This window comes from Peromyscus maniculatus, chromosome 8 (genome assembly GCF_049852395.1).
Source record: "Peromyscus maniculatus bairdii isolate BWxNUB_F1_BW_parent chromosome 8, HU_Pman_BW_mat_3.1, whole genome shotgun sequence".
Classification (NCBI taxonomy): Eukaryota; Metazoa; Chordata; class Mammalia; order Rodentia; family Cricetidae; genus Peromyscus; species Peromyscus maniculatus.
The window spans coordinates 18,864,013-18,892,011 of record NC_134859.1 but is presented as its reverse complement, the minus strand read 5'-3'; the positions used below and the strand labels follow the sequence as shown (position 1 = coordinate 18,892,011).

At 45.5% G+C, this 27,999-nt stretch overlaps 1 protein-coding gene across 5 annotated transcripts in view; it reads left to right on the top strand.

Annotated features, from left to right (window-relative positions):
* Nucleotides 1–27,999, top strand: part of Ift140 (intraflagellar transport 140) — an 88,449-nt gene that overhangs the window by 2,756 nt on the left and 57,694 nt on the right. For all 5 annotated transcript variants that reach the window (XM_042283805.2, XM_006971662.4, XM_042283806.2 and 2 more), the window contains 12 exons: nucleotides 1,642–1,863; nucleotides 8,112–8,233; nucleotides 8,367–8,509; nucleotides 11,220–11,395; nucleotides 13,995–14,086; nucleotides 14,754–14,860; nucleotides 15,470–15,615; nucleotides 17,299–17,502; nucleotides 17,851–17,923; nucleotides 20,592–20,683; nucleotides 25,657–25,784; nucleotides 26,091–26,208. In XM_042283805.2, coding sequence (XP_042139739.1) covers nucleotides 1,642–1,863; nucleotides 8,112–8,233; nucleotides 8,367–8,509; nucleotides 11,220–11,395; nucleotides 13,995–14,086; nucleotides 14,754–14,860; nucleotides 15,470–15,615; nucleotides 17,299–17,502; nucleotides 17,851–17,923; nucleotides 20,592–20,683; nucleotides 25,657–25,784; nucleotides 26,091–26,208 — 1,623 coding nt within the window. The remainder of the gene's footprint in view (nucleotides 1–1,641; nucleotides 1,864–8,111; nucleotides 8,234–8,366; nucleotides 8,510–11,219; nucleotides 11,396–13,994; nucleotides 14,087–14,753; nucleotides 14,861–15,469; nucleotides 15,616–17,298; nucleotides 17,503–17,850; nucleotides 17,924–20,591; nucleotides 20,684–25,656; nucleotides 25,785–26,090; nucleotides 26,209–27,999) is intronic.

Genomic DNA, 27,999 nt, shown 5'->3' with positions numbered 1-27,999 from the left:
GCCAAAAAGCTCTCTCGTTTCTGTCTCCTCACGCCTTGTATACCTTTCTCTGCCCAGCCATTTCACTTCCTATCTCAACCTTCCTAGTGCTGGGATTAATGGCATATATGCTTCTCAAATACTGGGATCAACGGTATATGCCACCCTGCCTGGCTCTCTTTCTCTCCTAGACTAACTAGATCAATCTCATGTAGCCCAGTGTGACCTTGAACTCACAGAAATCCAGAAAGATCTCTGCCTCCCGAGTGCTAGGATTAAAGGTGTGTGCCACCACTGCCTGACCTCTATGTTGAACTCTGTGGCTGGCTCTGTCCTCTGATCTTCAGGCAAGTTTTATTAGAGTACAACAAAATATCACTACATTCATATATGGCAGTTCTTTTATCGCTGCCATATAGATTCAAGAGCATGTTTAAACCTGACCCCTGTGCTGTACATGCCTTCTTCACCTCTTCATGTTGGCCCTTTGAATTCTTTAGATTTATTTATTTTACGTGCATGATTGTTTTGCCTGTCTGTGCGTCTGTGCACGAGGTGCATGTCTCCGAGGTCGGAAGGCAGCACTGGGACTGGAGTTATAGATGGTTGTGAGCTGTCATGTTGTTGCTGGGAACCGAACCCAGGCCTTTAGCAAAGTCAGTAAGTGCCCTGAACCCCTGAGCCATCTCTCCATCCCATGTTGACCCTTTCAAGCTGTACTAGTTTCCTATGGCTGCTATAACAAGTTATCACAAACTGGGTGTCTTCAAAAGATAGAAACTCCTTTTCTCACAGCTATAGAGGTCAGAATATAGAAGATCTGGATCTTGCTGGCCAACCAGCCTAGCTGAAGCAGTTAGATCCAGGTTCATATGAGAGAGTCTCTCTCAAAATAGGGTGAGCTGTCGAGGTGACTCTGTGAGTAAAGGTGCTTGCTTCCAAGCCTGAGGACCTGAGTTCACCTGCAGGACCCACATGAAGGAAGTAAACTAATTCCCCCAAGTTGTCCTCTGTCTGACCTCCACACACATTATGGCACACACATGTATACACATAAAGAAAATAATTTTTTGTTGTTCTTTCTGAGACAAGGTTTCTCTGAGTATCCCTGGGTATGGAGCTCACTCTGTAGACCAGGCTGGCCTCAAACTCAGAGATCAGCCTGCCCCTGCCTCCTGAGTGCTGGGATTAAAGACATGTGCCACCACTACCCAGCTTATAAGTAATCGTTTAAAAAAAATTCTGTTTTTATTTTGTGTGTGTGAGTGTGCATGTGTGCCAATACCCTTGGTTGCTAGAAGATATCAGATTATGGGAGCTGGAGTTAGAGATGATGTGGGTGTTGAGAACTGATCACATCCTCTGGAAGAGCAGCAAGAACTCTTAACTGCTGAACCATCTCTTCAGCTCCCAATAAATAATTTGTTAATTAAAAATAATGGGGAGAGTGACTGAGGAAGATACCTATCCTCATTCTCTAGTCTCCACGCAGGCTGTATTCAAGTACATGCACATGTGCACACGGAAGACCAGCTGTCACATCTCCTTATTAAATAGCTCTTCTGATCTTAAACTATCTGATGTAAATTGTGTGCGTTAGACAGTTTCTTGATATACCTGCCACTGTCTACAATGGGAGATTTTACTTCTTGTCCCACATAGGGTGAGCCTGTGCCTGACACCCACATTGAAAGGTCCTTCCGAGTCACTTCACTATGCTGGCACCCAACAAGGCTTATCCTGGCTATTGGCTGGGAGACTGGAGAAGTGATCATGTTTAATAAGCAGGACAAGGAGCAGCACACAGTGCCCCTGCCACATACCACTGACATTGCCATCCTCAGCTGGAGTACCAGTGGGAGCTGCCTGGTATCTGGAGATAAGGTAAGAAGTACACAATCTCCATCCCCACCATGCACATAGGGATGCATGTGAAAGGTGCTAAAGGCCAAGTTATTCTGTCTTGTGTCTGCATGCTTTTATTATCAGTTTTAATAAGTTTTTCTAAGGCTTGTAATTTACCAGTAGTGGCTTTTTTTAGGGCTTGTATTTTTTAGTCAGCTGTTCTAACACTTTATTATCAGTCACCTTTTACTCTCTTCATCCATAAATATTTCTAAAGCCTTTATTTTGTCAGTCAAAATTGTATTATTCTCCTTAGTAACTAATCATAAGGTTTGCATATTATCAGTCACTTTCTTGATCTCCTCAGTGGTAAATGTTTCTAAAGCCTTTATCTTGTCAAAGCTGTCTTATTCTACTTAGTAACTATTTGTAAGGCTTGCATACCATGTTCTAACGCCTGTATCTTTTCAGTCAATCTCTCATATCTGGCACCATTATCAGACCATTTTTTTTAAGGATAAGATATGAATTGCCAGACTAATAACAATTATGACCAAAGTTGTATTGATCCCAGCTAAGTTGTTTATCTCCTCAGTTTTTCTAGCATCCTGTCCATAGTGGCAGTGAACACAGTCCTAATGCCCTGCATTTTAATATTCCCAGTCATTGACCTGGGAAAGGTTTTAAGATTGTATTTTCCCGCTTTTATTTTCTTTTATTAATAGTTTACCGTTTTAAAGTTGTCAAGTGTCTTACTGCAGCTCAGCTCCTCGGAGAATTGTTGTAAATACAGTGATGATGTTTGACCAGCAAGTATAGCCAATGCTTGGATGGCTGGATCATACGAAGGTAGTCAGATGTAGTGACAATGTTTGACCAGCAGATGGAGTAGGTGCAGCGCCAAAGCAGCTCAGGCTCCGCACGCCCCAGTCACAACAGGCTCTGTTCTAGCTCTTGTTCCCACTGAACAAAACTGGTTTGAAAGAACAGCTGTACACTGCACTAGATTGCACTCTAGCGCTTGCCTGCGCTGGGCTTGGGAAAGTAGCAGGGCACAGTGAAAATGCACAAGGCAGGTGTGCGGTTTTGGGGCGCAAGCAGGTCACCCCCAGGAGCAGGCTGACCTTGTGGACTAGGCTTAGGGCCAGATGGGCACAGGCAGCCGTGGGGTGCCAGATAAAGAAGGAAGGCAGTGGAATGAGTTACATTTTATTAACAGGCAAAATCTGTGCACAATAATTACAAGATAGGACGACGAATCCAAACCTGGAGACCAGTTGCTATGTCGCCACTTACACCACCGCCTCTTCATTCTAATGGGGGATGGGAATCTGAACCAGGCCGCAGCCATTTGCTCCATGGCTTGCTGCCAGTTCGTCCACTATCCAAGAAGGAAGGCGTCATCTCACCGCCCTGCATTTTATTTGGGTCATGTGCCCTCTAATAAAAACTCCATCCTCTGGGCCAAGCTGCCCCTTTCAATTGGCTAGGGGACCCGATGACAGAATTCCCATAACAGTCAGTGTCCTATTGTTGGGAAGAGACACCATGACCAAGGCAATTCTTATTAAATAAAACATTAATGGGAGCTTGATTACAGTTTCAGAGGGAGAGTCCAGTGATTATCATGGTAGGAAGCAGACAGGCATGGTGTTGCACAGTAGCTGAGAAGAGCTTTACATCCTGACCTGCAGGCAGCAGGCAGAGAGAGACACTGGGCCTGGCATGGACTTTTGAAACTTCAAACCTCACCCCCAGCAACCTACTTCCTTCAACAAGGCCACACGTCCAAATCCTTCTAATCCTTTCAATACAGTTCCGTTCCCTGGTGACTAAGCATTCAAACATGGGAGCTTATGGGGGCCATTCTCATTCAGCCCACCACACTCCCCTAAACTCCAGGTCTTGGGTAGCAGAGAGAGAAATACTACAGTCTGAAGCCTGTCAGTGATAGACTGCAGCAAGATCGTGAAAGGTGCTCTGCATCACGACAAGGCGTAAGAGCACTAGTGTGTGTGTGTGTGCTTCCAGTGAGATATGCCAGGGAGCAGCCCCAGGAAACTCTGCAGGTAGATTTGGGCTGTAGCCTCTTTGTTTACACAGTAGTCTCATAGTTCACATATTTATGTGGCCCTTGGATATATTTTTTTTCCTGGACTTGACACTAGAAAAAGCTCACAAGTTCATTGACTATAAGACTTCTCCCTACAGAGAGCTTAGCAGCACCCTCACTAAGGACTCTATGACTATCAAGGCCAGTGTCTTCGTGATGCCAGAGGAGCCTTAGCACCTACCCTTCACGTAAATGTCACCAGTTGTTGACACTACATGTCTACCTTTCTCTTCCTGTGTGCACTTTTTTCCTGCATATTTGCAAATTCACAGATACTGTGATACTTGACTCCTAAGTACACCTAGCACCTAACTTTCAGACATCTCCTACATCACTATTACGTTTCTGTCACATTCAGGAAACTGAACATTGATACAGTACCGTAACCCTATAGGCAATCCATATTAAAATTTCTCTTATCTGGACTGGGAAAATAAAGGTCTTGCCATGTAAACATGAGGATCAGAATTTGGATTATCAGCTGCCTGGCAGTGGTGGTGCACACCTTCAATTCCAGCACTTGGAAAGCAGAGGTAGGCAGAGCTCTGAGTTCAAAGCCAGCCTGGTCTATATAGTGAATTCCAGGACAACCAGGGATACACAGAGAGACCCTGTCTTGGGGAGGAAAAGAGAAATCGGATCATCAGAATGCTGTACTCCCAGCACTCGGGAGGCAGAGCAAGTATTAGCTAGACTAGCTGGACTCAGCAAGCTTTGGCTTCAGTGAGAGACCCTGCCTCATTAAATACATAGAAGCACAACTGAGGAAGATATCCATCCTCAACTTCAGGTCTTTACACATATATAACACTTGTGCCCACATACATGTGAACATGCATATACACACATGCACACAACACACACATACACCTCCCCAAAGTTTTGCCACTTGTTGCAGTAACGTCCTTTATAGCTGTCTTTTTCTAACCCAGGATTTAGCCAAGGTTCATACAGTACATTTAGTTGTCATTCTTATTGGTATTTTAGCCATGACCAATTTCCTGGTCTTCTATTCTCCATTCTTTCCTCACCCTTTTGTCTGTCATAATATTGACATTTTGAGTCCAGACTAGTTGCTTTCCAAAATGTCCCTCAGTTTAAATGTTTGATTATAACCTCATGATTACTTTCAAACTTAAACATTTGGAGCAAGTATTTGGAGCAAATATTTGCACATAGAAGGTTTTATTACTCAGTGTCCGTCACTGTAGCAAATACTCAACATGAATAACTTGTAACAAGAAAAGATTTATTTTAACTTGTAGTTTCAGGGATTCTAACCCATGACTGCTTGTCCATGTTGCTTTGGGCATGTGGTAACAGTACATCAAAGCATGTGTGCATAGTGGAAAACATCTTTTCTCATCATGGCTACTGGAAGCAAAGAGAGATGGGACCAACATCAGATATCCCTTTCAAGGACACACTGTCCATTAACTTAACTCTTTCTGGTAGACCCTACCTCCTAAAGGTTCTGGAACCTAGTATTTAGCATATGGCTAATACCTTTGGAGAATATAACAAGGGTATAGTTCTTATTAGCTTAATTTTTAAATATGGCGTACTGTGCACACTCAGACTTGGAACCTGGGACTGGTCAATGTATCTCTAGCAAGAAGGTGCCACAAAGGAGGCAGATGCATCTCCAAGTTACTTTTTGCTCACATTTCTAGCTTAACAGGAAGAAACCTGAGATCAGGAAGCTCATTGCTCCATTCACCTTTCTCTGTCAGCCAGTGGAAGTTTAACTCATGATCACAACAGGCTTCTTTGCCCTCTATCAGAATGAGGGTCATATGTCTGTCTGACTGAGTAAAAGATATTGTTCCTGGGTACAGCCCCAGCCCTAACTCCTCAAGTGTGTCCTATAGTTTTTAGTAAGGGAGATTAGTGTCATATACAAGAATTCAATACTGTCTTGGCAGTTTTTCTGTAAATAAGAATGTTTCAAGTTAGCACTTTGTTGTAAGAAATTAGCATTTAGGTCCAGTACCACCTTCCTTCCCCAAATCAGCAGCCCAGAAGTCTGGATATGTATGAATGTTTAGAACCTGAGCTCATCTGGGAGCTGATTAATTAAAATCAGAGATATGAACGCCTCACAAGCTATAGCATATGCAGCCCTGTGCCCTCACCCATGTGCCCTCACAGCACTCATCTCCAGGAGAGTTTCCTTTTCCTATCCTTTCATGTTTTGTTTGTTTTTTTTTTCACTGTATAACATTATTTTTTAACCTTTTTACAAAATAACTGCCGCCAGGTGGCACATGCCTTTAATCCCAGCCCTTGGGAGGCAGAGGCAGGTAAATCTCTGTGAGTTCAAGGCCAGCCTGATCTACAGAGCAAGTTCCAGGACAGCCAGGACTATACAGAGAAACCCCATCTCGAAAAACAAAACAAAACACACACACACACACACACACACACACACACACACACACACACACACACACAAAGAATTTCTAAACACTCTCCTTGTCTTCATAGAGCTAGCAGAGTCAAGGAGTGTCAGTTTTATAATATATCCTCTTCATATTATGTGTGCTTATGTTTCATGCTGTCTTAGAACTTCATGATCTTTCTTAGAGGCCCAAATATGTTTCTTTTGAAGTCCACATGATTTGGAAATCCTTTTCCTGGCTACACTAAAGGTGGTATCATCCAGCAGTTTGGGATATTGGTGATTGAAGCAGGGCAGCAAAGAGAGTTCACAGGTTCTGAAATGTCTACTGGCCTCAAGTGGAGAAACAGCCCTTGGGGAGTGCTTGGGTATCAGGGTGAAAAGACTCAGATTGAAACATGGTCTTTTGCCAAAGCTTGACTCACATTCCCCAGTCAGTTCAACCAGTTGTGATGGAGTCTTTTCCTCCCACGTCTAGACTTCTCTGGCACTTAGTATGTAATTGATCTGAGCTTCTGGTTACTTCCAGATTGAACACACTGTTTCCCAAGCTTTTGGACTTGAGTTTTCAGTGCTTCCAGTAATGGAAGAACCAGGACTTCTGGTAGTCACATCAAAAGGCCGCAGGGCAACTGGAAATGCCCCCAGTGGTCAGAGCTAGAAAAGTCTGAGCAACAGAGTTTAACAGCATTTAGATTATAACCAAAGCAGGAAATACATACTTAAGAGTCCATGCTGATATAAACATGCTTATCAGTAAACAAATAATGGGAAAGAAACAAATTCCTTATGCTGAAGAATACCAAATAATTTATGTAGATACTTCGTCCTTGAGGAAGTATAATGTTGACTCCCACCCCTTAAATGAGAAATGCACACTGCATCCTTCTTTCTCAGGAGTACAGCATAGAAAGAAAGGGAGGGAAAAGAGTCACTTGACAGTGTATAAAAGCTTCCTCTACAAGGGATCATGGTCAACATCACAGTGATGAGTTGTGTTCGTAGTAGGGAGCTGCTTCTCTGATCCTCCCCCAACAAATCTACAACCCCATCCAGCTGTGGGGAAACGTCAGATAGATCCCAGTGGGGCAGTGCCCTACACTGCACCTGAGCAGCACCTCAGTACTAAGCAAACGGAATGTTGAGGAAATCACTGCCCACAGGAGCCTAAGAAGACAGGACAGCTAATGTCATGTGGAATCCTGTTAGGTCCCTGTACAGAAAAGGGACAGTAAGGGAAGCTGAAGAACTCGGAATAAAGTAGTGTGGACTCAGTTGGGAGTGATAAATATTAGCTCATTAATTTCCAGGCAAGTGTTTCCTCTCCCCCCAACCCCTGCCCGCCCGCCCCCCGGGAGTGCTAGAGACTGAATTCAGTCTCTAGCTTGTGTACTAAGAAAGCACTCTACTGCTGACCTGTATCCCAAGCCCTAGCTCATTAACTCTAAGAAATGTACCATCAATACAGTAGTAGGGAAGCTGGAGTCATCTATAGGAGCTCTGTACTGCAAACCAAAATCTGTTCTAAAGTTAGCAGTTCATTCTAAGCACATGACAGCTGCTCTCTCTAGGACTGAGGAAGAGGAGGGGCCACAGAGGAGAGTTGTGGTTCTAGAAATACTTTGGAATAGTATGCATTTCCATGGTGCACATGCAGTACAGTAATGTTTTTGAACAAGGAATCGCCAGTGTTGTGCCTCTCCATTTATTGTTTACCTCCAATCAGTGGTCCTGTAAGAATGTGTCCTTATACACGTTGTTGGCCTCCTGCAGCTTGGAGTCCTGCTCTTGTGGAGACTGGACCAGCGGGGCCGAGTACAGGGGACTCCACTCCTGAAACACGAATACGGGAAGCCACTCACCCATTGCATCTTCCGGCTCCCGCCGCCTGGAGAGTAAGTATGAAGCCCCACTGGGTCTGGCTTGTCTCTGCCTTCGTCCTGGGGCTGGGCTGTATGGCTCCTGACCCAGATGGACCCAGCCCCAAGTCATTCTAGAAGTCTTGACTGCTGTGTCCTTTACTCTCAGGAATCTGGTTCAGTTGGCAAAGGCAGCAGTAAGTGGTGATGAGAAAGCCCTGGACATGTTTAACTGGAGAAAAAGCAGCTTTGGAAGTTTCCTGAAGACGGGGTCTCAAGAGGGGCTGTCTTTCTTTGTCAGTCTGATGGATGGTGAGCAACTTGGGATGTAATTGTGGGAACCAAAGAGATTTTACTTTAAGCTGATGGTAGTGCTTCTGTGTAAAATGAAGACTGGCTACAGGACACATCTCTTTGGATGCTGGGCTCCCTGAAGATGTCCTCCTGCTTAGATGGCGCTGTGCTTGCTCCCGAAGAGATGAGGACAGGCCATCTTAATTTGTGTTGAAGCGCTTTTCTCAAGAAGTTTTGTTACTGTTTATTTTTGGTTTTGGGATAGGGTCTCACTATGTAGCCTAGGCTTGCCTCAAATTCATGATCTTCCTCCTGCCACAGTCTCCTAAATATTGGGACTACAGGCATACACCATTATCTATGCCCAGCTCATCAAGACACTTTTTGTCTGGTTGATGGGTTGATTAATTTTTTTTATTGGTATTGTTTTGGTTTAGGGGTTTATTTGGGGTTTTGTTGTTGGTTTTTGTTTTTGTTTTTTTGTTTGTGTGTTTGTTTTTGAGACAAGGTCTTCCTGCATACCCCTGGCAGGCCTAGAACATGCTATGTAGACCAGACTATGTAGACTTGCCTCTGCCTCCCAAGTGCTGGGATTAAAGGTGTGTGCCACCAAGCCTGCCCTTGTGGAGGGTTTTGTTTTTGTTTGTTTGTTTCTTTGTTTCTTTGAGACAGGGTTTCTCTTTGTAGCCTTGGCTATCCTGAAACTCACTCTGTAGATCAGGCTGACCTTGAACTCACAGAGCTCTGCCTCCCGAGTGCTTCCCCTGTTATTCAGTCTGCATAATTATCAAGTACTTGCTGTATACTAGATGTGTTTCAGGTTCTTGAGAATGAAGCATAAGCAGGACAATGACAGTTTGCCCTTGTAGCCTGCAGCTAGCCCTCACAGAGGTTACTATTAAGCACCATCTGTTGATTATATTTTTACCTATTTTGCAGTTTTGTTTTTGCCTAGTCTGATCTTAAACTCTTGGAACCCTCCTACCTCAGTTTCCTGAGTGCTGAGATTATAGCTATACCACCATGCTGACTGTCAGTTGATTTTAATATCACTTGTTCTCAGTATAAGCAGAGACACACTTCCCTGCCAGGACTGAACAAATACATTCTGAAGCTAATGAGAAAGAGTGATAGTCAGGTGTGGTACCTGGCCGAGCCCAAGAAATGAGAGCCACAGGAGGTGGCTGGGTTTGAGAAGGGAGGCTGCTGATCTTGGAAGAGATCACAGGTTTATAATTTCTGAATAGGAGAGACCTTTCATTTTAGAGGATAAAGAGATAGAGCCAGTGGAGAGGGACAATTGAGGAAGTCCCGGAGGGAATATCCAAGCGGGGGCATCACCAAGGGACAGGGGGAGGGTGTAGGAAGGAGAGTTGAGGGGAAGGAATGATGTTGGCAGCCTGCAAGAGGCTGTATACAGAGCTATGGAGAATCTAGATCGCTGCCTAACCCCCAAGATGTGGGTATTAGGGTGCAAGATCGTCTGTGTGCTTTAATTTCCCTCTGTGGAAGATGGGGATCATATTAGTGTCTGCTGTCCTGATGTCTAATGACCCTGCTCCATGATCTCTGCTTACTAAATACTAAAACTGTTAAAATTAACTTAGATGTCTTCGAACTTTCCATTTAATGAGAACTCAAGTTATCAATGGAGAATGAGATAAGACCAGAGGACAAGAAGGTTCCCTGTGGAGGCTCTTGAAGAACTTCAGGAACAAGCCAAAGAATCCCTGGAACTCACTGATGACTCAGACACCTAAGAAGAAACCAAGGAGGCAGAGCAGATGGTGCTGGCCAGTGTTGAAGCGGTTGTTCAGGGCAGGGCAGGAAGAGGAGTCTGTGTAAGGAGAAGAGATGCTGTAGTACCACTGCCTCCTGAAGTTCAGATGCTAAGGAGCCGGGGAGGACAAAAGAGGGAAGGCTAGAGAGAGCCAGGCAGGATGGCAAGGATACAGCCAGTGACATGAGACCTGAGGGCCGAGAGAAGAGTCATCGTTTAGGGTCTCAGTATAGGGAGGGTACAAATACCCCTAAAGAAAGTGGAAAGATGGCTCAGTGATTGAGAACTCCGGCTGCTCTTTCAGAGGATGCAAGTTCAACTCCCAGAACCCACATGGTAGCTCACAACCATTTAGAACTCCAGTCCCAGGGGAGTCTGACGGCTTCTCTGGGCACTGCATGCCTGTGGTACAAATACATATATGTAGGCAAAACAGCCATACACATAAAATAAAGATAAATAAATAAAAACAAAATGAAAAAAATACACCTAAAGATAATGAACATAGATGATGGAACAGTTAGTTACAAGGCTACAGAATCAGATGGGCTGGATACTAATTTATGTCATCCAGGAGAGTAGTAGAGAAAGAATCCAGAGACAGCTATCCTGGCCAGGAAAGCAGAGATCAACCAGAGACGGTAGCTTGAGAAACATTGTGGCAAATGTCTTAAGTTCTCATAAAGATGACAGACCTTTTATCTAGCATCCCTAAGGAGATAGAAACTGTTGTTCATGTGTATCATTGAAAGACTGATGAGCATGCTGGGTGGCAGTGGTGCACACCTTTAACCCAGCACTTGGGTGGCAGAGCCAGGTGGATCTCTGTGAGTTCGAGGCCAGCCTGGTTTACAGAGTGAGATCCAGGACAGGCACCAAAGCTACACAGAGAGACCCTGTCTAGTGGGGGAGGGGGACCAATGAGCCAGGAGCCACCTCTTTCCCCAGGGACAGTGCACTATGTGGATGAAAAAGGCAAGACTGCCCAGGTGGCGTCCACAGATAGCTCCGTCCAGATGCTGTTCTACATTGAGAAGAGAGAAGCACTGGTTGTGGTTACCCAGAACCTCCTGCTGTCTTTGTATGTGGTGACTCCTGAGGGGGAAGCTGAAGAAGTGATGAAGGTAGGTGAAAGAAGGTGCTGGACTAGCCGGCCTCTGGATTGTGCTAAGGACCTGGGAGTCTGGCCTGCTTTGACTGTCTTTTCTATCTTGGTTAGCAAGGCTGAAGAGCTGTCACTTGCTTGGAAGAGCAGCTAGCCCAGCTGTTCAGTGTCACCTCTTACTTTAGGCTATTCAGTATATGTGAGGAACGTGAAAGATTTTCCAGTATCTCTGAACAGGTGTGGATAAGATCAGGCTTACCTAGGCTTGCTCCCAGTCTGTGCCCTTCTCATTTAGAGAATTCCCCTTCAGCATCCCATTGGACTTCCACACAGAGTTGGATAGAACAGGAGACATTGTCCCCACTTTGCAGCTATATGAAAGTGCTCTAAGGAGGCTCATTTATTGTCCCAGAGCTGGGGGTGGCATTGCCGTGTCTATTACAGTGGCAGTTCTGTACCGTATTCTTTCACATCTGCTGTTTGCCACCATAGGTGTTTACTTTGTTCTATGCAGTGAGCAAACGTTAGTTACCTTGACTGAACTGTAATGTTAAGATGCCAGGATGTCCATGAAAGACAGCTGTGTTGTAGCCCTGAGACCCTCTGCACGTTTAAGAGGCCCACTGGAAAGGCGTCCATTGCCACATGCTCCTAGATAAAGGTCGCTTGTACACCCTGTACAGTTCATTTAAGAGCCCTGTTGCTTGCTGCCCCTATTCATCTTTTTGCTCCTCTTTTATTTCTTTTTTTTTTTTTAAGTATGTGTAGGTGTTTTGTCTGCATGTATGTCTCTATACCAAATACATGCTTGGTGCCCATGGAGGCCAGAAGAGGGTGTTGGACCCCGTGAAACTGGAGTGGGCCATCATATGGGTCCTGACAGTTGAACTCAAGTCCTCTGGAAGAGCAGTCAGTGCTCTTAAATGTTGAGCTATCTCTCCAGGCCTCTTTTGTTTTTTTATCAGTTTTGGTTTGGTTTGGGGGCTTTTGTTTGTTTGTTTGGTTGGCTTTTCGAGACAGGGTTTCTCTTTGTAGCCCTGGTTGTCCTGGATCTCACTCTGTAGACCAGGCTGGCCTCAGACTCACAGAGCTCTGCCTGCCTCTGCCTCCTGAGTGCTGGGATTAAAGGCATGCACCACTGCCCCCAGCATATTTTTTGTTTCTTTGAGACAAGGTCTCAAAGGTCATGTTTCCACCTTGGCCTGGAACTTGCTATATAGCCAAGGCTGTCCTTGAACTTCTGATCGTCCTGCCTTAGTCTCTATTTTTTAAAAAAATATTTATTCATTTAATACATATACAGTGTTCTGCATGTCTGCCTGCATGACAGAAGAGGGCGCCAGATCTCACTGCAGATGGTTGTGAGCCACTATGTGGTTGCTGGAAATTGAACTCAGGACCTCTGGAAGAGTAGTCAGTGCTCTTAACCTCTGAGCCATCTCTCCAGCCCACCTTAGTCTCTTTGATTCTGAGATTATAGGGGTGAGCCAGAATGCCCAGCTGGTCCCCATTTATAAGAATCCATGAACCATAGAGAATGCTGAGCTTTCCCTAACAGTACTCTTCTAGGTTGGAGAGCTCATTGTGTCCTATAACAGCAGTTGTGAATACTTCTGGAATGTCATGGCAAAGTGTCTTAGTCAGCTTGAGCCAACTTCACAAATAACCACTCACTAGATAGTTTAACAACAGACATTTCACTCACAGTTCTGGAATCAGGAAGTCCAAATAGGCTACAGCCAGTTCAGTTCTTGCTGAGGGGTCAATTTCTGGATTACATAGAATGGCCTCCCTGTGTCCTTCCATGGAGTCTGGAGAGGTGGAGGAAGAGAACAGATGAGCTTGAGGGAAAATGAGAGCATGCACTCTCTGCTCAATCTGTTCTTGGGGCCAGACTCCAGCATCCTCCCTTACTTACCTGCTGAAGGCCCTTTGTGTCCATATCATCACATAGGTAGTTGGTACTTCAACATATGAATGGGATGGGGAGGAGACAGCTCATAGCACATTGCTTCAGGTAGCTGATTAGCTCTGTCCTGGTTGTTGGACTCTGGGAAAGTCTGCTTTCTGCACAAACTGGGCATGAGAGACCGGCCCTAAAGTATAGTCATGACAGAGCAAGGAGTGTTTAGTATTCAGTATAGAAATGCCCACCATGCACTAGGTCAGACATCTCTTCATGTGTAAGTTGCTCTTTGCTTCAGCCTATACATCCTTTTCCTAATCTTTTTAGAATTTTTATTTTATTTTATGTGTACGTGTTTTGCTTGCATACATGTCTGTGTACCCTGAGTGTGCCTAGTGCCCACTGAGGCCAAAAGGGGTTGTTGGATCCCTTGGGACTGGAGTTACAAACAGTTGTGAACAGCCATGTGAGTGCTAGGAATCAAACCCTGGTCCTCTGGAAGAGCAGCGAGTGCTCTTAAATTGAGACTTCCCTCTAGCCAAACCCCTTAAAAATAAGGCCAACTCTCCCTTTCCCCCATTTGCCTTGTGTTGTGACCCCTTGGTGAGTCTCAGTGATGTCACTGAAGACCAGATGCCAGGCTAACACAGTTTCATCAGGCATCTCAGCAAGAGCCTTGTGCTTCTTTCAAGTTGCCTTTTTCCCCATACAGGTAAAGTTGAGTGGGAAACCAGGCCGCCGGGCAGATATCACTTTGATAGAGGGTAGTCTTCTTGTCACAGCCATCGGAGAACCAGTGCTCAGGTGAGAGCTTATCTTCCCATGCAGATCTCTGGAAAATCCTGTCCAGAACAGACTCTTTAATATACACAGGGATAATTCACATTGGATGAACTTTCACATATTAGACAGGTCTATGAAACTAAACAGTGGAGGCCCCAGGCCCTTGCTCTAACTGTTCTTCCTGCTTCCCCCATGCCTTCAGGCAGCATGACTATATCACATCTGCCCTTGGAATCACTTTGCCTGGTTTGGGAGAAGTTTGTTTTTGATACAGGGTCTTGATGCTACTGTTTATACTGGTGTTCAGCTTCTAGGCTCAAACAATGCTCCTGCCTCAGCCTCACAAGTAACTAGGACTATAGATGCACACTGCCAAGCCCAGTTCTGCATAGTTTCTTAAGTTTGGCATAAATAGAAACAGGCATTTTGGTATCTTTTTGGCCACATAATGTTAACTGTTACAGTGTGTAGCTGGGATTCCTGTGTTCTCTTCTTCCTCTATGCCACATGTAAACTCTCCTTTACTAACCACCCTTGTTAACTGTAAACAGTATAACATCAGGTTTCTTTTTTGTATTAGGAGTCTGTAGGGCACAGCTCTGAGTTTTCTTCCCAAGCTGGATACAGCCCTCAGGTCAGAGGAGGACACTAATACAATCCTTCACGGGCTTTCCTCTTTCTGTTGCAGATTCTGGGACTTAGAACGAGGAGAGAATTACATACTGAGCCCACAGGAGAAGTTTGGCTTCGAAAAAGGAGAGAGTATAAACTGTGCTTGTTTCTGTAAAGCCAAAGGTGAGATTTCTTGACCTGCCATGAAAAGAATAGAGAAAACTTTAAGCATTGTGTCAGGGAAGAAAAGTTATAATGAGACTTACAGCCTATTCAAAAATGGAAGCTGGGTACGATGGCATAGACCTTTAATCCCAGTGCTCAGAAGGCAGAGGTAGGTGGATCTCTGTGAGTTCAAGGCCAACCTGGTCTATATTGTGAATTCTAGGCCAGCCAAGGCTACATAGAGAGGTACTGTCTTGAAAGAAAGAAAGTTGTTATGATCAGTCAGTCAAAGATGAACAAGTAGCAATAAAGCCTTATTTCACACAATGTTTAAAAAGTTTGACCAAAACATAACACTGACATTACATACATCGATGCCTGGACCTTGGATGGTATGGCTAAGTGTTTGTGCACTAGGGAAAGTATACAAACGCATGAGTGTGCAAATACCAAGGACAGGAAGTAGGAGAAGAGCCAGTGTCACTGAGTTAGCCCCTGCTGAGTACTCAGCACTGGTGGAGCATTGGATTAGCAGCCTGAGTGAGGCAGATGGAAACAAAAAACAGCATCCCCAGCACCTTTTAAATCTTTGTCAACAAGTAACCTGTGCTTTGCTTTTACCTGTAGGTCTCCTGGCTGCTGGGACCAATAAAGGGCGAGTAGCCTTGTGGAAAAAAATGCCAAATTCCCCAAATGGCAGAGGGGTGGAGGGCAAGGACATGTGGGCCCTTCAAACACCTACTGAGCTTGAAGGAAACATCACACAAATAAAGGTACCGTATACAGCTCTGTAGCACATTTGGTGCACTCATTGTCTGCTGTACCAGAGAACATAATCAACTTGTTTAAAAAAATTAATCCTTGCCGGGCAGTGGTGGCGCACGCCTTTAATCCCAGCACTCGGGAGGCAGAGGCAGGCGGATCTTTGTGAGTTCGAGGCCAGCCTGGGCTACCAAGTGAGTTCCAGGAAAGGCGCAAAGCTACACAGAGAAACCCTGTCTTGAAAAAACCAAAAAAAAAAAAAAAAAAATTAATCCTTTTTTTAATCAGTTATTCAATTTAGCACCAGAAAAATAATACTAACAAGAAATTATATAGATGTGTAATCCCAATACTTAGGAACCTGAGGCATGAGCCTAGCCTGAGTTGTATGGGGGTGGTAGCACACGCCTTTAATCCCAACACTTGTGAGGCAGAGGCGGGCAGATCTCAGAGTTTGAGGCCAGCCTGGTCTACGCAGAGAAAACTCTGGGCAGGGGAGTATTTGTCAGGTATGGTGATGCATGCCTATAGTCCCAGCTACTTGGAAGGCTGAGGCAGGACAATCAGTGAACTCACAAGTTTGAGGAAAGCCTGGGCAACATAATGAGAGAGCCTGTCTTTTAAGAAACGAAAAGAGAACCGGGCGGTGGTGGTGCACACCTTTAATCCCAGAACTCAGGGGAGGCAGAGGCAGGTCTGAGTTCCAGGACAGCCAGGGCTGCACACAGAAACCCTGTCCCCAAAAACCAAAGAGGAGGAGGAGGAAGAAGAAGAGAATAGATTTGAAATGTCTTTTGAGTTTCAGTATTGCAGATAAGGAATTGTGGATGTATATTAATTTCTGTCAATCTATATACTAAGTTCTCTGTCTCTACCTATATATATTCATATGTAACTATGTTTAAAACAGCTTCATTAATACACAAGTTACATATCCAGTGGTTTTTAGTATATTCACTGAGTTTTGCCAGCCTTCACCACAATATTTTTTTTCTTCACAACAAACATTAAAACATTTTAGTTGCTCTAAATGAGATGCACACCCTCCTCCACTTCTCCTTTTCCCAGCCCTCCACAGCCAGTAATACACTTTGTGACTCTGGATGTGTCTGCTCTGGACATTTCATAAAAAAATGAAGCAACTAGCCAGGCATAGTGGTGCACACCTTTAATCCCAGCACTCAGGAGGCAGAGGCAGGTGGGTCTCTGGGAGTTCAAGACAGCAGGTGCTGTGAAGAGAGCCCTGTCTTTAACTTTAAAACCTTGTCTCCTGGAGGAGGTGTGGATTGAGGTGGAGGGGGCAGAAGAGAGGAGGGATGGGAAACTTCTGTCAGGATGTAAAATAAATAAATTTAATTAAAAAAAAGAATAAAAACTAAACAAATAGAAGCATATAAAACCCAGTCTTTGTGCTTTCGTTCCCTGACATCTCATGGCAAATTCCTAGCAGATGCCCTGCAGTTAGAGCAGACCCTGGGTAGAACAGCCTTACAGGTGTCTGCCTGCCAGTTCATAGCTCAAGTCGATCAGTATTTTAAAATGTTTCTACAGAGTACAAATTTTACCTTTTTTAAAGTTTTTAAGTTGTTTTTACATAACAAGAAGCAGCTTATAGACTCTCATCGGGAGTGTTTATATGCTTCCTGACGGTCTCTCCTGTTTATGCATTTGATTCTCCCCACATGGTACTGAAGTGGGGCTCCAGGAAGAACCTTCTGGCAGTGAGCAGCGTCAACTCTGTGTCCATCCTCAGTGAGCAAGCCATGTCATCGCACTTTCACCAGCAAGTAGCTGCTGTGCAGATCTCCCCAAGCTTAGTCAATGTGTCTTTCCTGTCCACGGGGAGCACACACAGTCTGCATACTGATATGCACATCACTGGAGTATTCGCTACCAAGGTAACTACCAAGAGTGGGCTGTGGGTATTAGACAAGGGTCTTGAATGTAGCCAAAAGCACTGCCTGCTGGGTCATTAGGGTAATTCAGGACAGAAAGGGGACTTGGTGATGGCTTAAGCCATCCTGGATGTCCATGTGTGTCATACTTAGAAAAAAAAAATACTAAAATCCCACAGTCATTTTAGGTCTAATGTGCTTCCATGGACCACTCAGTGAGCTGAAGCTGGGCTGATGGCATGGTAACACTCAGCGATGAAGGAAGAGAGCAGGCTTCGGGAACATGTAGTGGGTCTGTGGTCTGCACTTTACTCTTCCTTATCTCTGCTTGGACATCCATGTTCATTCTAGGATGCTGTGGCTGTCTGGAATGGAAAACAGGTGGCAGTCTTTGAACCTTCAGGATCTACCTTAAGGAATGCAGGTTAGAATTGCTTCACCTTCTAATGAAGAATAGGGGGATTAGCACAGAGCTAGCAAGACCCTCACGCCAGCTCTCATTCCTGTGCCTGAATTCCTAGAGCCAGGGCTTCCTGGACTGCATCCTGTGAAGTGGTCAAGGTATTTCAGCAGTATAATGAGGCTCTGCACCAGCAAATCCTCTGGGGTCCAGAACTGCTAACAAGGCTGCAGGAACATAAGCAATTTGGTTCCTTCTAAGGAAGGGAGCTATTGCACAAGTGTCCTGTAAAATTGACTGTAAGCCAGCCATAGCTATGAGCCACGGGTGAATCTTCACACAATCAATCAGTCTCAGAGCTGAGCTCTGCATTGCACCAGTTTCTCCAGCTTTCTCTGTTTAATTTGGCTACCTCTGCCCTCCACATTCATATATGAGTTTGATAGTGCTGCTATAGCACTATGATGGTTTAAAATCACAGGAATTTATTCTCTATGGTTCAAAGGCCAGAAAAACAAAATCCAGCAAACAGGGCCATATCCTCTTGAGGATCAAAGAATCAAAGTCCATTCTTTGATTCTTCTAGCTTCTGGCTACTGTAGTCTTTGGTTTATGGTCACAGAGCTCATCTTTGGTTGTGTTGCCACATTGACCCTGTCATCAATCCCTCCTCACAAGGACACCTGTAACTATGTTTTGGGCCTGTCTGGACAGTCCAGAATAACCTCCCCTCTGAGGCTTTAGCATCTGGTGTCCTATATAGTAGTCTTGACAAAGCAAGGTCGGGCACAGACCTTCTGACACTGTCTTACAGCCTCCTGAATTCCCGAGCCTTTGGGATGTGACTCTCTTCTCCTCTAACTTGTGGTAAAGCCTTCTTGACCTTACCCTCTGCACCTCTGAGACCTCTTAACTCTTAGGAAGCTGACCATGCTGCTGTCCACTGGTCATCACTTCACTTCCTCATTTCTTTTCCACTCCCTTTTTATCTGCCTTAACACTTTATGCCACCAGCAGAGTAACAATACACAGGAGACAAGAAGGTAGTTCAGGTCAACACGACTCTGACAGGTGTTGGTTCAAACTTCGAGAATCCGACCTCAAGTAGTTTATTTTAGGCATATTTAAGCATAGCACAATTTCATGAGAATTTTTCTGGTTATAATTAATTCACTCCCATGTGCACAATAAAGCTTAAGACATGACTACATTGAAACTACAACACTCAAGAGGCAGAGACTGGCGGATCTCTGTTAGTTCGAGGCCAGCCTGGTGTACAGCATGAGTTCCAGGGTAGCAAAGGCTACACAGAGAAACCCTGTCTCAAAAAACCAAAGAAAAGAAACTCTTTATAAAATATATGTGACCTCTTTGATAAAGATATGTTCTATACTCTTCCGTAAAGATATGTTCTCTAGATTGACAAGCCCACAATAAGTGTCTGGGGAAGATCCAGTGTGGTCTAGGCTACACAGATAGTGCAAAGGTCACTAGGCTATTAACCACATCTGTTCTGTGAGAGGCCAGCTCCCACCTCTTACAGGGTTCCTATGAGGAGGAGAAAGGAATAAGGAATGTGTAGATAGACAAATAGCAGAAATGAGACAGAAACCACAGGATAGCTTCAGGAGGACCTAGGTCAATACCCAACGGCCCCTTCTGTCTCTTCAAAAGGACTTTTTATAACAATGCCAAGGGGCAGAGCAAAAGACCTCCCCCTTGCTAGATCAAAGTACACCGTACAGCCCCAATGCAGACCTTTCCACACACCTGGTAACCATGCACATGGTCAAGTCATCCCCTTAAGCAGCCCTGTTGCATAAAGCAAGTGCAGAGTTCACTAGGAAAACTCTGTGGACCTCCCCACTGCTCCTAGCCTTGTGGGTAGAAGACAAGTTAGTTATATATCTCTCCCCTTGACCTTACCCTCTGCACCTCTGTATGCAGAGACAACCCTGTATGTTTAATGTGCTTGGTTCCCCTAGTGCTTATCTATGAGCACAAGAACCTCTGTGCATTCCACATTGTAGTCTGACGTTCTCTGATAGATAAAATTGTCATATTGCTTGTACTGTACAATAATTCACACACCACCGCTCCCCTTCCCTGTGAGTCCCAAGAATCAAGGATGAGCGCTCTTATCTCAATAATGATTAGGACAGCAGGTGCTGAGACGTCTTCCGTTTCAAGTATGTTGTCACTTCCTTGACTAATACGCTCTTCAGCACCTTTGGCAGACACGGAGCCTCCAAAGTTCCTCATGACATGGACCGGTGCTTAGTCAGTCATGCTGCCCTAGATGTTGTGCTGTCGGGAGCACCTTCAACCAGGGGGAGGCTAGATAAGGCTGGTGAGCAGGGTGGGTGGGCATGTCGAATCCCTCAGTTCAGGCCTGGGGCCCCAGGAGCCTATATCACTCCCTGTGTTCAGAGCAGATGTTCCTTTGTGTCTCTTCTTTTTTTATTGTGTTTTCATGTTTCTTAGTTTTGTATTTTTAGTGTTTGTGCTATTTTTGTGTTTTGTTTTGTTTTTGTTTTCCTTTTTTATTCTGGAATCTTGTTCTGCTCATCTACAAGATTCATGGAGCTAAGATATTCTCGTAGAGCTACCATGAGGACCAAGCTGACTAGGGATTCTACACAAGGCACTTCTACCATGCTGATGCTGTTTTGATGTTCATCTGTCATTTCAGGGACATTCCTGTGTGAAACGTCAGTGTTAGCAATGCATGAGGAAAGCATTTATACAGTGGAGCCAAACCGAATTCAAGTACGGACCTGGCAGGTAAGGAACGATGGACAGTGACTGTGATAATAAAGTTACAGGTAAGTTGAAAAACGCTGTCTCCTGTTCCTAAGTCCTATTTTCCAATCAGGTGGCTCACTGGAAATGGATTCTGGTGTAGCCTCCCCATCCATGCTGTGACCTCTGAAATAGAGAGGCAGGGTTAGAGCGTTCGTTTCTCAGGGGAAAAGTTCATTTCCCTGGACTTTGACTATGCTGGGCTATAAAATGGGAGGAAATGCTTGTTGGTTTAAAAACCTTCTGAAGGAATGGCTACGATCAAAAACACCAATGACAGTTAAGGTTGGAGAGGATGTGGAACAAAGGGAACACTCCTCCACTGTTGGTGGGAATGTAAACTTGTACAACCACTGTGGAAATCAGTATGGCGGTTTCTCAGAAAATTAGGAATCGAACTACCTCACAACCCAGCCATCCCACTCTTGAGCATATACCCAAGGAATGCCGATTCATACCATAAAGATACATGCTCAGCTATGTTCATAGCAGCACTATTTGTAATAGTCAGAACCTGGAAACATCCTAGATGCCCGTCAACGGAAGAATGGATGAAAAAAAATGTGGTACATATACACAATGGAGTACTACTCAGCGGAGAAAAACAATGAAAGCATGAAATTTGCAGGCAAATGGATGGAACTAGAAAAAATCAGCCTGAGTGAGGTAACCCAAACCCAGAAAGACAGTCATGGTATGTACTCACTCATAAGTGGATTCTAGATATAAAATAAAGAACAATCAGACCACAACCCATAGAACCATGGAGGCTATATATATAGCATGGAGGTCCCTAGGACGATTGTGGCTTATAATAAATTTCGGTTTTACTCAATTATTGAAAAAAAAAATAGCCAAATGAATGGAAACACATGAACTATGAACCAAAGGCGGAGGGGCCCCCAGCTGGATCAGGCCCTCTGAATAGGTGAGACAGTTGATTGGCTTGATCTGTTTGGGAGGCATCTAGGCAGTGGGACCAAGTCCTGTGCTCATTGCATGAGTTGGCTGTTTGAAACTGGAGCTTATGCAGGGATACTTGGCTCAGTCTGGAAGGAAGGGACTGGACCTGCCTGGACTGAGTCTGCCATGTTGATCGCAGTCCTTGGGGGAGGACTTGTCCTGGAGGAGGTGGGAATGGGGGGTAGGCTGGGGGTAAGGGGAGGGGTGGGAGAGGGGAGAATAGGGGAACCCGTGGCTGATATGTAGAACTGAATGGTATTGTAAAATAAAATAAAAAAATAATAATAATAATAAAAACCTTCTGAAGGCTTTGTACTATCAACTTAGATGATCGTTCTGGATGAGCCATCCCCCTAAATGAGAGTGAGGGTGAGGCCAAGATGGGAGCAGTGCTGGCCTTGCATGGAGACAGGCCTCTGGCACAGCATCTATGTCACCTTATCTTCCCTGTCTGCATCCCACTTGCTAGAACCCAGGACTGACATGATACTAACTTGCTCTGGCCACTACAACGAATTCTCACAAACTACTGGCTCAAGGCAAGAGAAGTTTATTCTCTTACAGTTCTGGAAATCAAGTCCTGAACCTAGATTGGTCGGGGCAAGTTCCTTCAGAAAGTTTTACCAGGGGATCTGTTCCGCCTCTCTCAGTTCCTAGGAGCCAGTGGTGCTGTCAGTCCCGGTGCCCTTGGCTTACAGAGGTTTTCCTGTGCTCTGTTCTTCACATGGCCGCTCTCTGTAGCTGTATCTTCTCTTCATGTCTGATAAAAACACTTTCAGAAGCTGGAAAGATGGCTCAGCAGCTAAAAGAACTCAGTCTTACTGATGCCTGGGTTCTATTCCTAGCACCCACATGGTGGCTTACAACCATCCCTAGTTCCAGTACCAGAGCATCTGATACTCTCTTCTGAGCTCCAAGGGCACCAGGCACGTATGTAGTATGCAGACATACATGTGATTAAAATATGCATACACAAAAAGTAAATAAACCTTTAAAACAAACACTTTCACTAGGGTGTACAGTTCAGTGGTGGGCTGTATGCTTAGTGTGGAGGCCCTGGGTTCCATTCAGAGCATAGAAAACAGTCACTTGTCACTGGTTTTAGGACTCACTGAGTGATTTCATCTAAAAGTCTTTGTACTAAGAGTGTGGATTAGTGGAGTGTCTAGATTGGGCAGAACCCTGAGGTTCACCCCCAGAACCATAAAAATAAACAAATCCTTGATTCACTTACATCTGCAAAAACTCTTTTACAGTAGAGTTTCAAGAAAAGGGATCTTTTGGGAGGCAGTTGTTCAACCCATTGTGTAAAGCAACATTCTATGACAGGATTGAGAGCCTGTCTCTGGTTTTTAATCTATCAATTGAGTATGTGTGCATCGGGTGGGTGGGAAGGAGAGAGAAAGGGTAATGGAAAGAAAGATTATGTATGTGCACACATACATAGTGTACATGGGGTCAGAAGACACTATCAGGTATTCATCCTCTGGCTCCTTCAACTTTTTATGTAAGACAGGGTGGCTCATTGACCTGGAACTTCACCACATATGTTAGGCTAGCGGGCCCACAAGCTCCCAAGTATCTGCCTGTCTCAGCCTCCCATCTACCACCACTGGAATTCAGGGGCATGTCAGTATGCCTAGCTTTATGTGGGTTTCAGGCTCCAGATTCAGATCCTCGTGTTCATGATGCAAGTACTTTACCAGCCGAGCCTTTCCCAGCTGGGGTGTGGTTTTTATATGGGACTCTGAGTTGCTTCTAGGAACCCAGTTTGCCTCACTGGAATTGCCGCATCCATGGTCTTGTACCTCACATGCTGCTCATCCAGGCCCCAGCCATAAGGTGGTTACTTCTAGGTCACAGGCAGCCAGAGAGAAGACTGAATCGAGAAGGGACAGGAGGAACCGCTGGTGTGAGACTGAATGGTGCAGATGTGAGGGGAAGCGCCATGTGGCCCTACACCCTCCTGGGAAGAAGTCATGGGCGCTGGCATAGAACTTGTGAGGCTGTGGTTTTCTACAGCCTGTAGGCCGAGAGAACAGAGAGGCCGAGGGCAGGAGGGCAGGGCCTACTGGGCAGCGACACCCAGAGCAGAGAGTCCCCTCCCTTCCTGTGCTGTCTCTTGTTCCTTAAGGTTTGCGCTCTGACTTCAGCAGTTGTGAGTGGGGTGTCCTTTGTGGACAGAGAGGAGAGAAAGTAGAGAAAGGCACTGTTCTTCTTGGCAGAGTGAGGGAAGCTGTATCACAGTAAATAAAGACCTGCAGATGTTGGGCTTTGCAGGAAATTAGAAACAGAACTAAGGAGCCTGTCTATAGGAGCAACAACTGGCGTGGAGTTGGGTCTTCCTCCTCCTCCTCCTCCTCCTCCTCCTCCTCCTCCTCCTCCTCCTCCTCTTCTCCCTCCTCCTCCTCCTTTTGGTTTTTGTTTTTTAGTACAGTGTTTGGATAGAACCCATACCTCATGCACACACCATACACTAAGCCACACCTCCAGCCTGTCTGCCATTTTTATGTTACAGAAGACATGTGTGTTGGTTGTGGTCAGTGAGGAAATGCTAGTGGTCTCTCACATTCCCGCCTGTGTCTCTCATCAGGAGGCAGATGTGTGGCTCTGTTAGGGTCTGGCTCAATGATAAGGTGTCTTCAGACACTTCCTTGCCATTTTCCTGCACCATTACCTTTAGAGAGGGTCAAGGTATGGGCCGTACATGGTCAAGACTGAAGCCAGAGCCCTGGGTAGAGTGGAAGTGAGGCAGGAGGTTGGTGGGCTGCTGTTGACGTCAGCAGGAGTAGGGTAGATTTGGGGTTGCCTCTTCCTGGTTTTGTGTTGGTTTTCATTAGAATAGAAACTTCTGTGCTTGCATGGTGAAAAGACTGGGAGTTGGTGAAGGACGATGGAATCCTGGGAGAAGAGGCTCTGAGGGCCTGGTTCAGACAGTGAGTTGTGAGAGGTAGTGGACTCTCACAGAGGAGAAAGAAGTAGGGTACTTCCTCTTTTTGAATACAGGCTGGATTTGTTGTGGAACCTGAGAAGTGGAAACTATGGAAGCGGAACAGGTGTGGGTAAACTTGAACTGGAGAGTACTGCCTCCTTTCCTGCAGCAATGCACATATGGCCTCTGCTCCACCTGCCCACCCTCAAAGCATACAGCTTTCTCCGTTGCTCACTCTTTTTTTGTTTTGTTTTTGTTTTGTTTTTTGCTTTTTTCAAGGCAGGGTTTCTCTGTGTAGTTTTTTGGTGCCTGTTCTGGATCTCACTCTGTAGACCAGGCTGGCCTCGAACTCACAGAGATCCGCCTGGACTGGCCTCCCAAGTGCTGGGATTAAAGACGTGCCACTGCCACCCGGCCCCATTGCTCACTCTTGCAGTCATACCAGACTTAAGGATCGTAGGCACAGAGACACTTGTTCAGTGTGTGTCACCTCCTGTTCCGGTTTCCCCTGATAGCTGCCTTCCTCCTGGTTCACCTCATTTTAAACACTGCCCCCAAAATAGACATTAGTTCCTTAAGTAGTTTGCTGAAATGTGAGCTATAGAAAGCATGAGTGTGTTATAAGTGTGAAGCTCTGTGAATTGCCTTCCACAAATGGTGTATGTCCAGAATGTGACAGACGTCCCAAGAGAGCACTGTTCCTCCTCTTACCACCCAGATGACCATGCACTTAACATTGACAACATGAGAAGTATCTTAGGAGCTCTTACGCACAGGGACAGAGGTCACCTTGCTATATTCTGTCATCCTGTGTGTGACTGTAGAGCACTTCTCATCTGAGTGCCCTTTGTACCTTTGATCCTTGACCTGAGGCATGTGGCACCAGACTGTATGAGACAGTAGCCTCTCTTCCTCTGGAACCAACTGTAGTTTAGATGCATGCTGGCCCATTAGTAATCACTTACTGGGTGAATGAGGGGGGTGCAGGAGATGAATATTGTTTAGGAGGGAAATGGGGCACCGTAGAAGTGTACAGCTAAACTTGTTCTTCTTTCCCCAGGGAACTGTCAAACAACTTCTGCTGTTCTCGGAGACCGAGGGGAGCCCCTGCTTCCTAGACATCTGTGGGACTTTCCTGGTTGCAGGGACAGATTTAGCTCACTTTAAAAGTTTTGATCTTTCCAGAAGGTACAGTTTTCATCCAAACAGAAGTAGTATGAGACAATTTAGTAGGCAGAAAATTGGAACAGTGTCAAAAATCTTAGGTTCTTATCTCATGTGACACTTTTTTTTTTTCTAATTTAAAAAAGACTGTATATTGGTTCTATAAATTAACCTTTTCCCTGTGCTAGGGGTTCAGTGCGTAAGGTGAGAAGCAATGAGCTGAACAGAACACCCCTAGACCAAGGTCTCAGCAGTCAGAGAAATGAATTTCTGTGATCACAGGGACCACTGCTGATGCTGACGTCATCCTTTCCTCTCCTATCCCCACAGGGAAGCAAAAGTGCACTGCAGCTGCAAGAACCTGGCTCAGATGATCCCTGATGTGGGGAGCATCACTTCTCTGAGATGCAATGCCAGTGGGAACAAGATCAGCATCCTCCTTAGCAAGGTAAGGCCGACATCCCTGCTGGCCTTCGGCTGGTCCATATGAAGGACCTCCTTGGAAAGGGGCCATGCCTGTGGCTTCTGACGGCCCATAGCCATCAGCTCTGGCTGGATATACTCTCCTCAATAGATCTTTTGGGCTTTATGTCTTGCCCTCTGTCTAGCCCCTCCATCCATCGGCTCTCTCCTGCCTGCTTCCATCTTAGCACACACTCCCTTTTGTTTTGTTTTTTGTTGTTGTTATTTATTCTTTGTGTCTTTCACATCATGCATCTCCATCCCATTCATTTCCTATCCCTTCGTATCCACCCTCTGCCCTTGCAAACCCTCCCCCCCAAATAAAATAAAATTTAAGAGAAAAAAGAAAAAAGAGAGAAGGAAAAAATCAATTTAATCATGGAAACTGTAGGGCAACACAGTGAGTCACACGGTAAACTCTTTTATCCATATATCTTTACTTGCAAGTGTTCATTGCAGGGAGTCATTGGTCTGGTTCAAGGCCTCTGGTTTCTGCTACACTGTCTATGCTGGGCCCTCACTGGGACTCCTCTTGGATATCCTGCTGTTGCCCTGTGTTGTGGATCCTTTGGCTTTGGGTCTGCAGGACTAGTTCCTTCACTTGCTCCAGCAGGTTACAGATAGGATGGATGTTGGGCCCTGGTTCTGGGCCTGGGTATTTGCAGGGTTGGTCAGTCCGCCAACTCTCCCTTGTCCTCACTACCAAGGTGAGCTCTCCTACATTTTCCTGGCAAGTTCACCCCTTGGAGCAGTAAGTAAGGGGTGGGGCCAGTTCTTCTTTCATGTCCTCAGGGTCAGATGCCAACACCTGCATCTTCAAGGTCGGCTCTACTTGATGTCCAGGTGTGGCATAGGGGCCACTCTCTTGAGTGCGCTGGTGAGGGCCAGGGCCAGCTCTCCACCCGCCTCAGACATTGATAGGCAGGAGGGTGTGGGGTGTATGTGTGGCATCTCTCCCCTGCCCATGCCACACCGCATGACAGATGCTCACAACTTCAGGGCTGGCTCACCCACGCCTCCACCAATGGGGTTGGCTCTATTGTGTTGCCCACTCGAGATGTAGGATCTGCTCTCCTGAGACACACTCTGTCTTCTGTTTGTTTGTTGTTTGTTTTTTGTTTTGTTGTTGTTTCGAGACAGGGTTTCTCTGTGTAGCCTTGGCCATCCTGGAACTCACTCTGTAGCCCAGGCTGGCCTTGAACTCAGAGATGTGCCTGCCTCTGCCTCCCGAGTGCTGGGATCACAGATGTGCACCACCACAGCTGGCCAGTGCTCACCTGCATGCACTTTCCATCTTTTCCTGCCTCTCTTGGTTCTCATCAGAAACTGTGGTGTCCTCCTCAGAGAGCCTTCATCCTTTTCTTGCTTGTCCTCTTCGTCCCCCAGCCAAACTCTGTCACAAGAAGGGTGACAGTTTCTTCTACCGCTGTTAAGCCTGTAGCATCTTCTTTCGTCTGAAGTTTCTGCGAAATCTCATCTTGCCTTTTAAAGGGACTCACACTCTATGATTCTCGTGCCTACGAGAATAAAGTTTCCTTCTGGATATGTGTTTCCTCTTCATTGCTTTGTGGGCTTGAGGAACCGGCTGCCTTTGTGCCCATTGGCAGACGCTCTGAGGAAGACACTGAATTAACAGAACACAAAGGCAGGTGGACACAGAGGAGGAGGTGAGGAATGGGGGATTGAGCACAGCTCTTCCCTTTCCTCAGCTTCTTTTGTATATACATGTACATGAGATTCTTCCTCTGCAAGTATTCAAAAGAAGGAAACGAGAAAT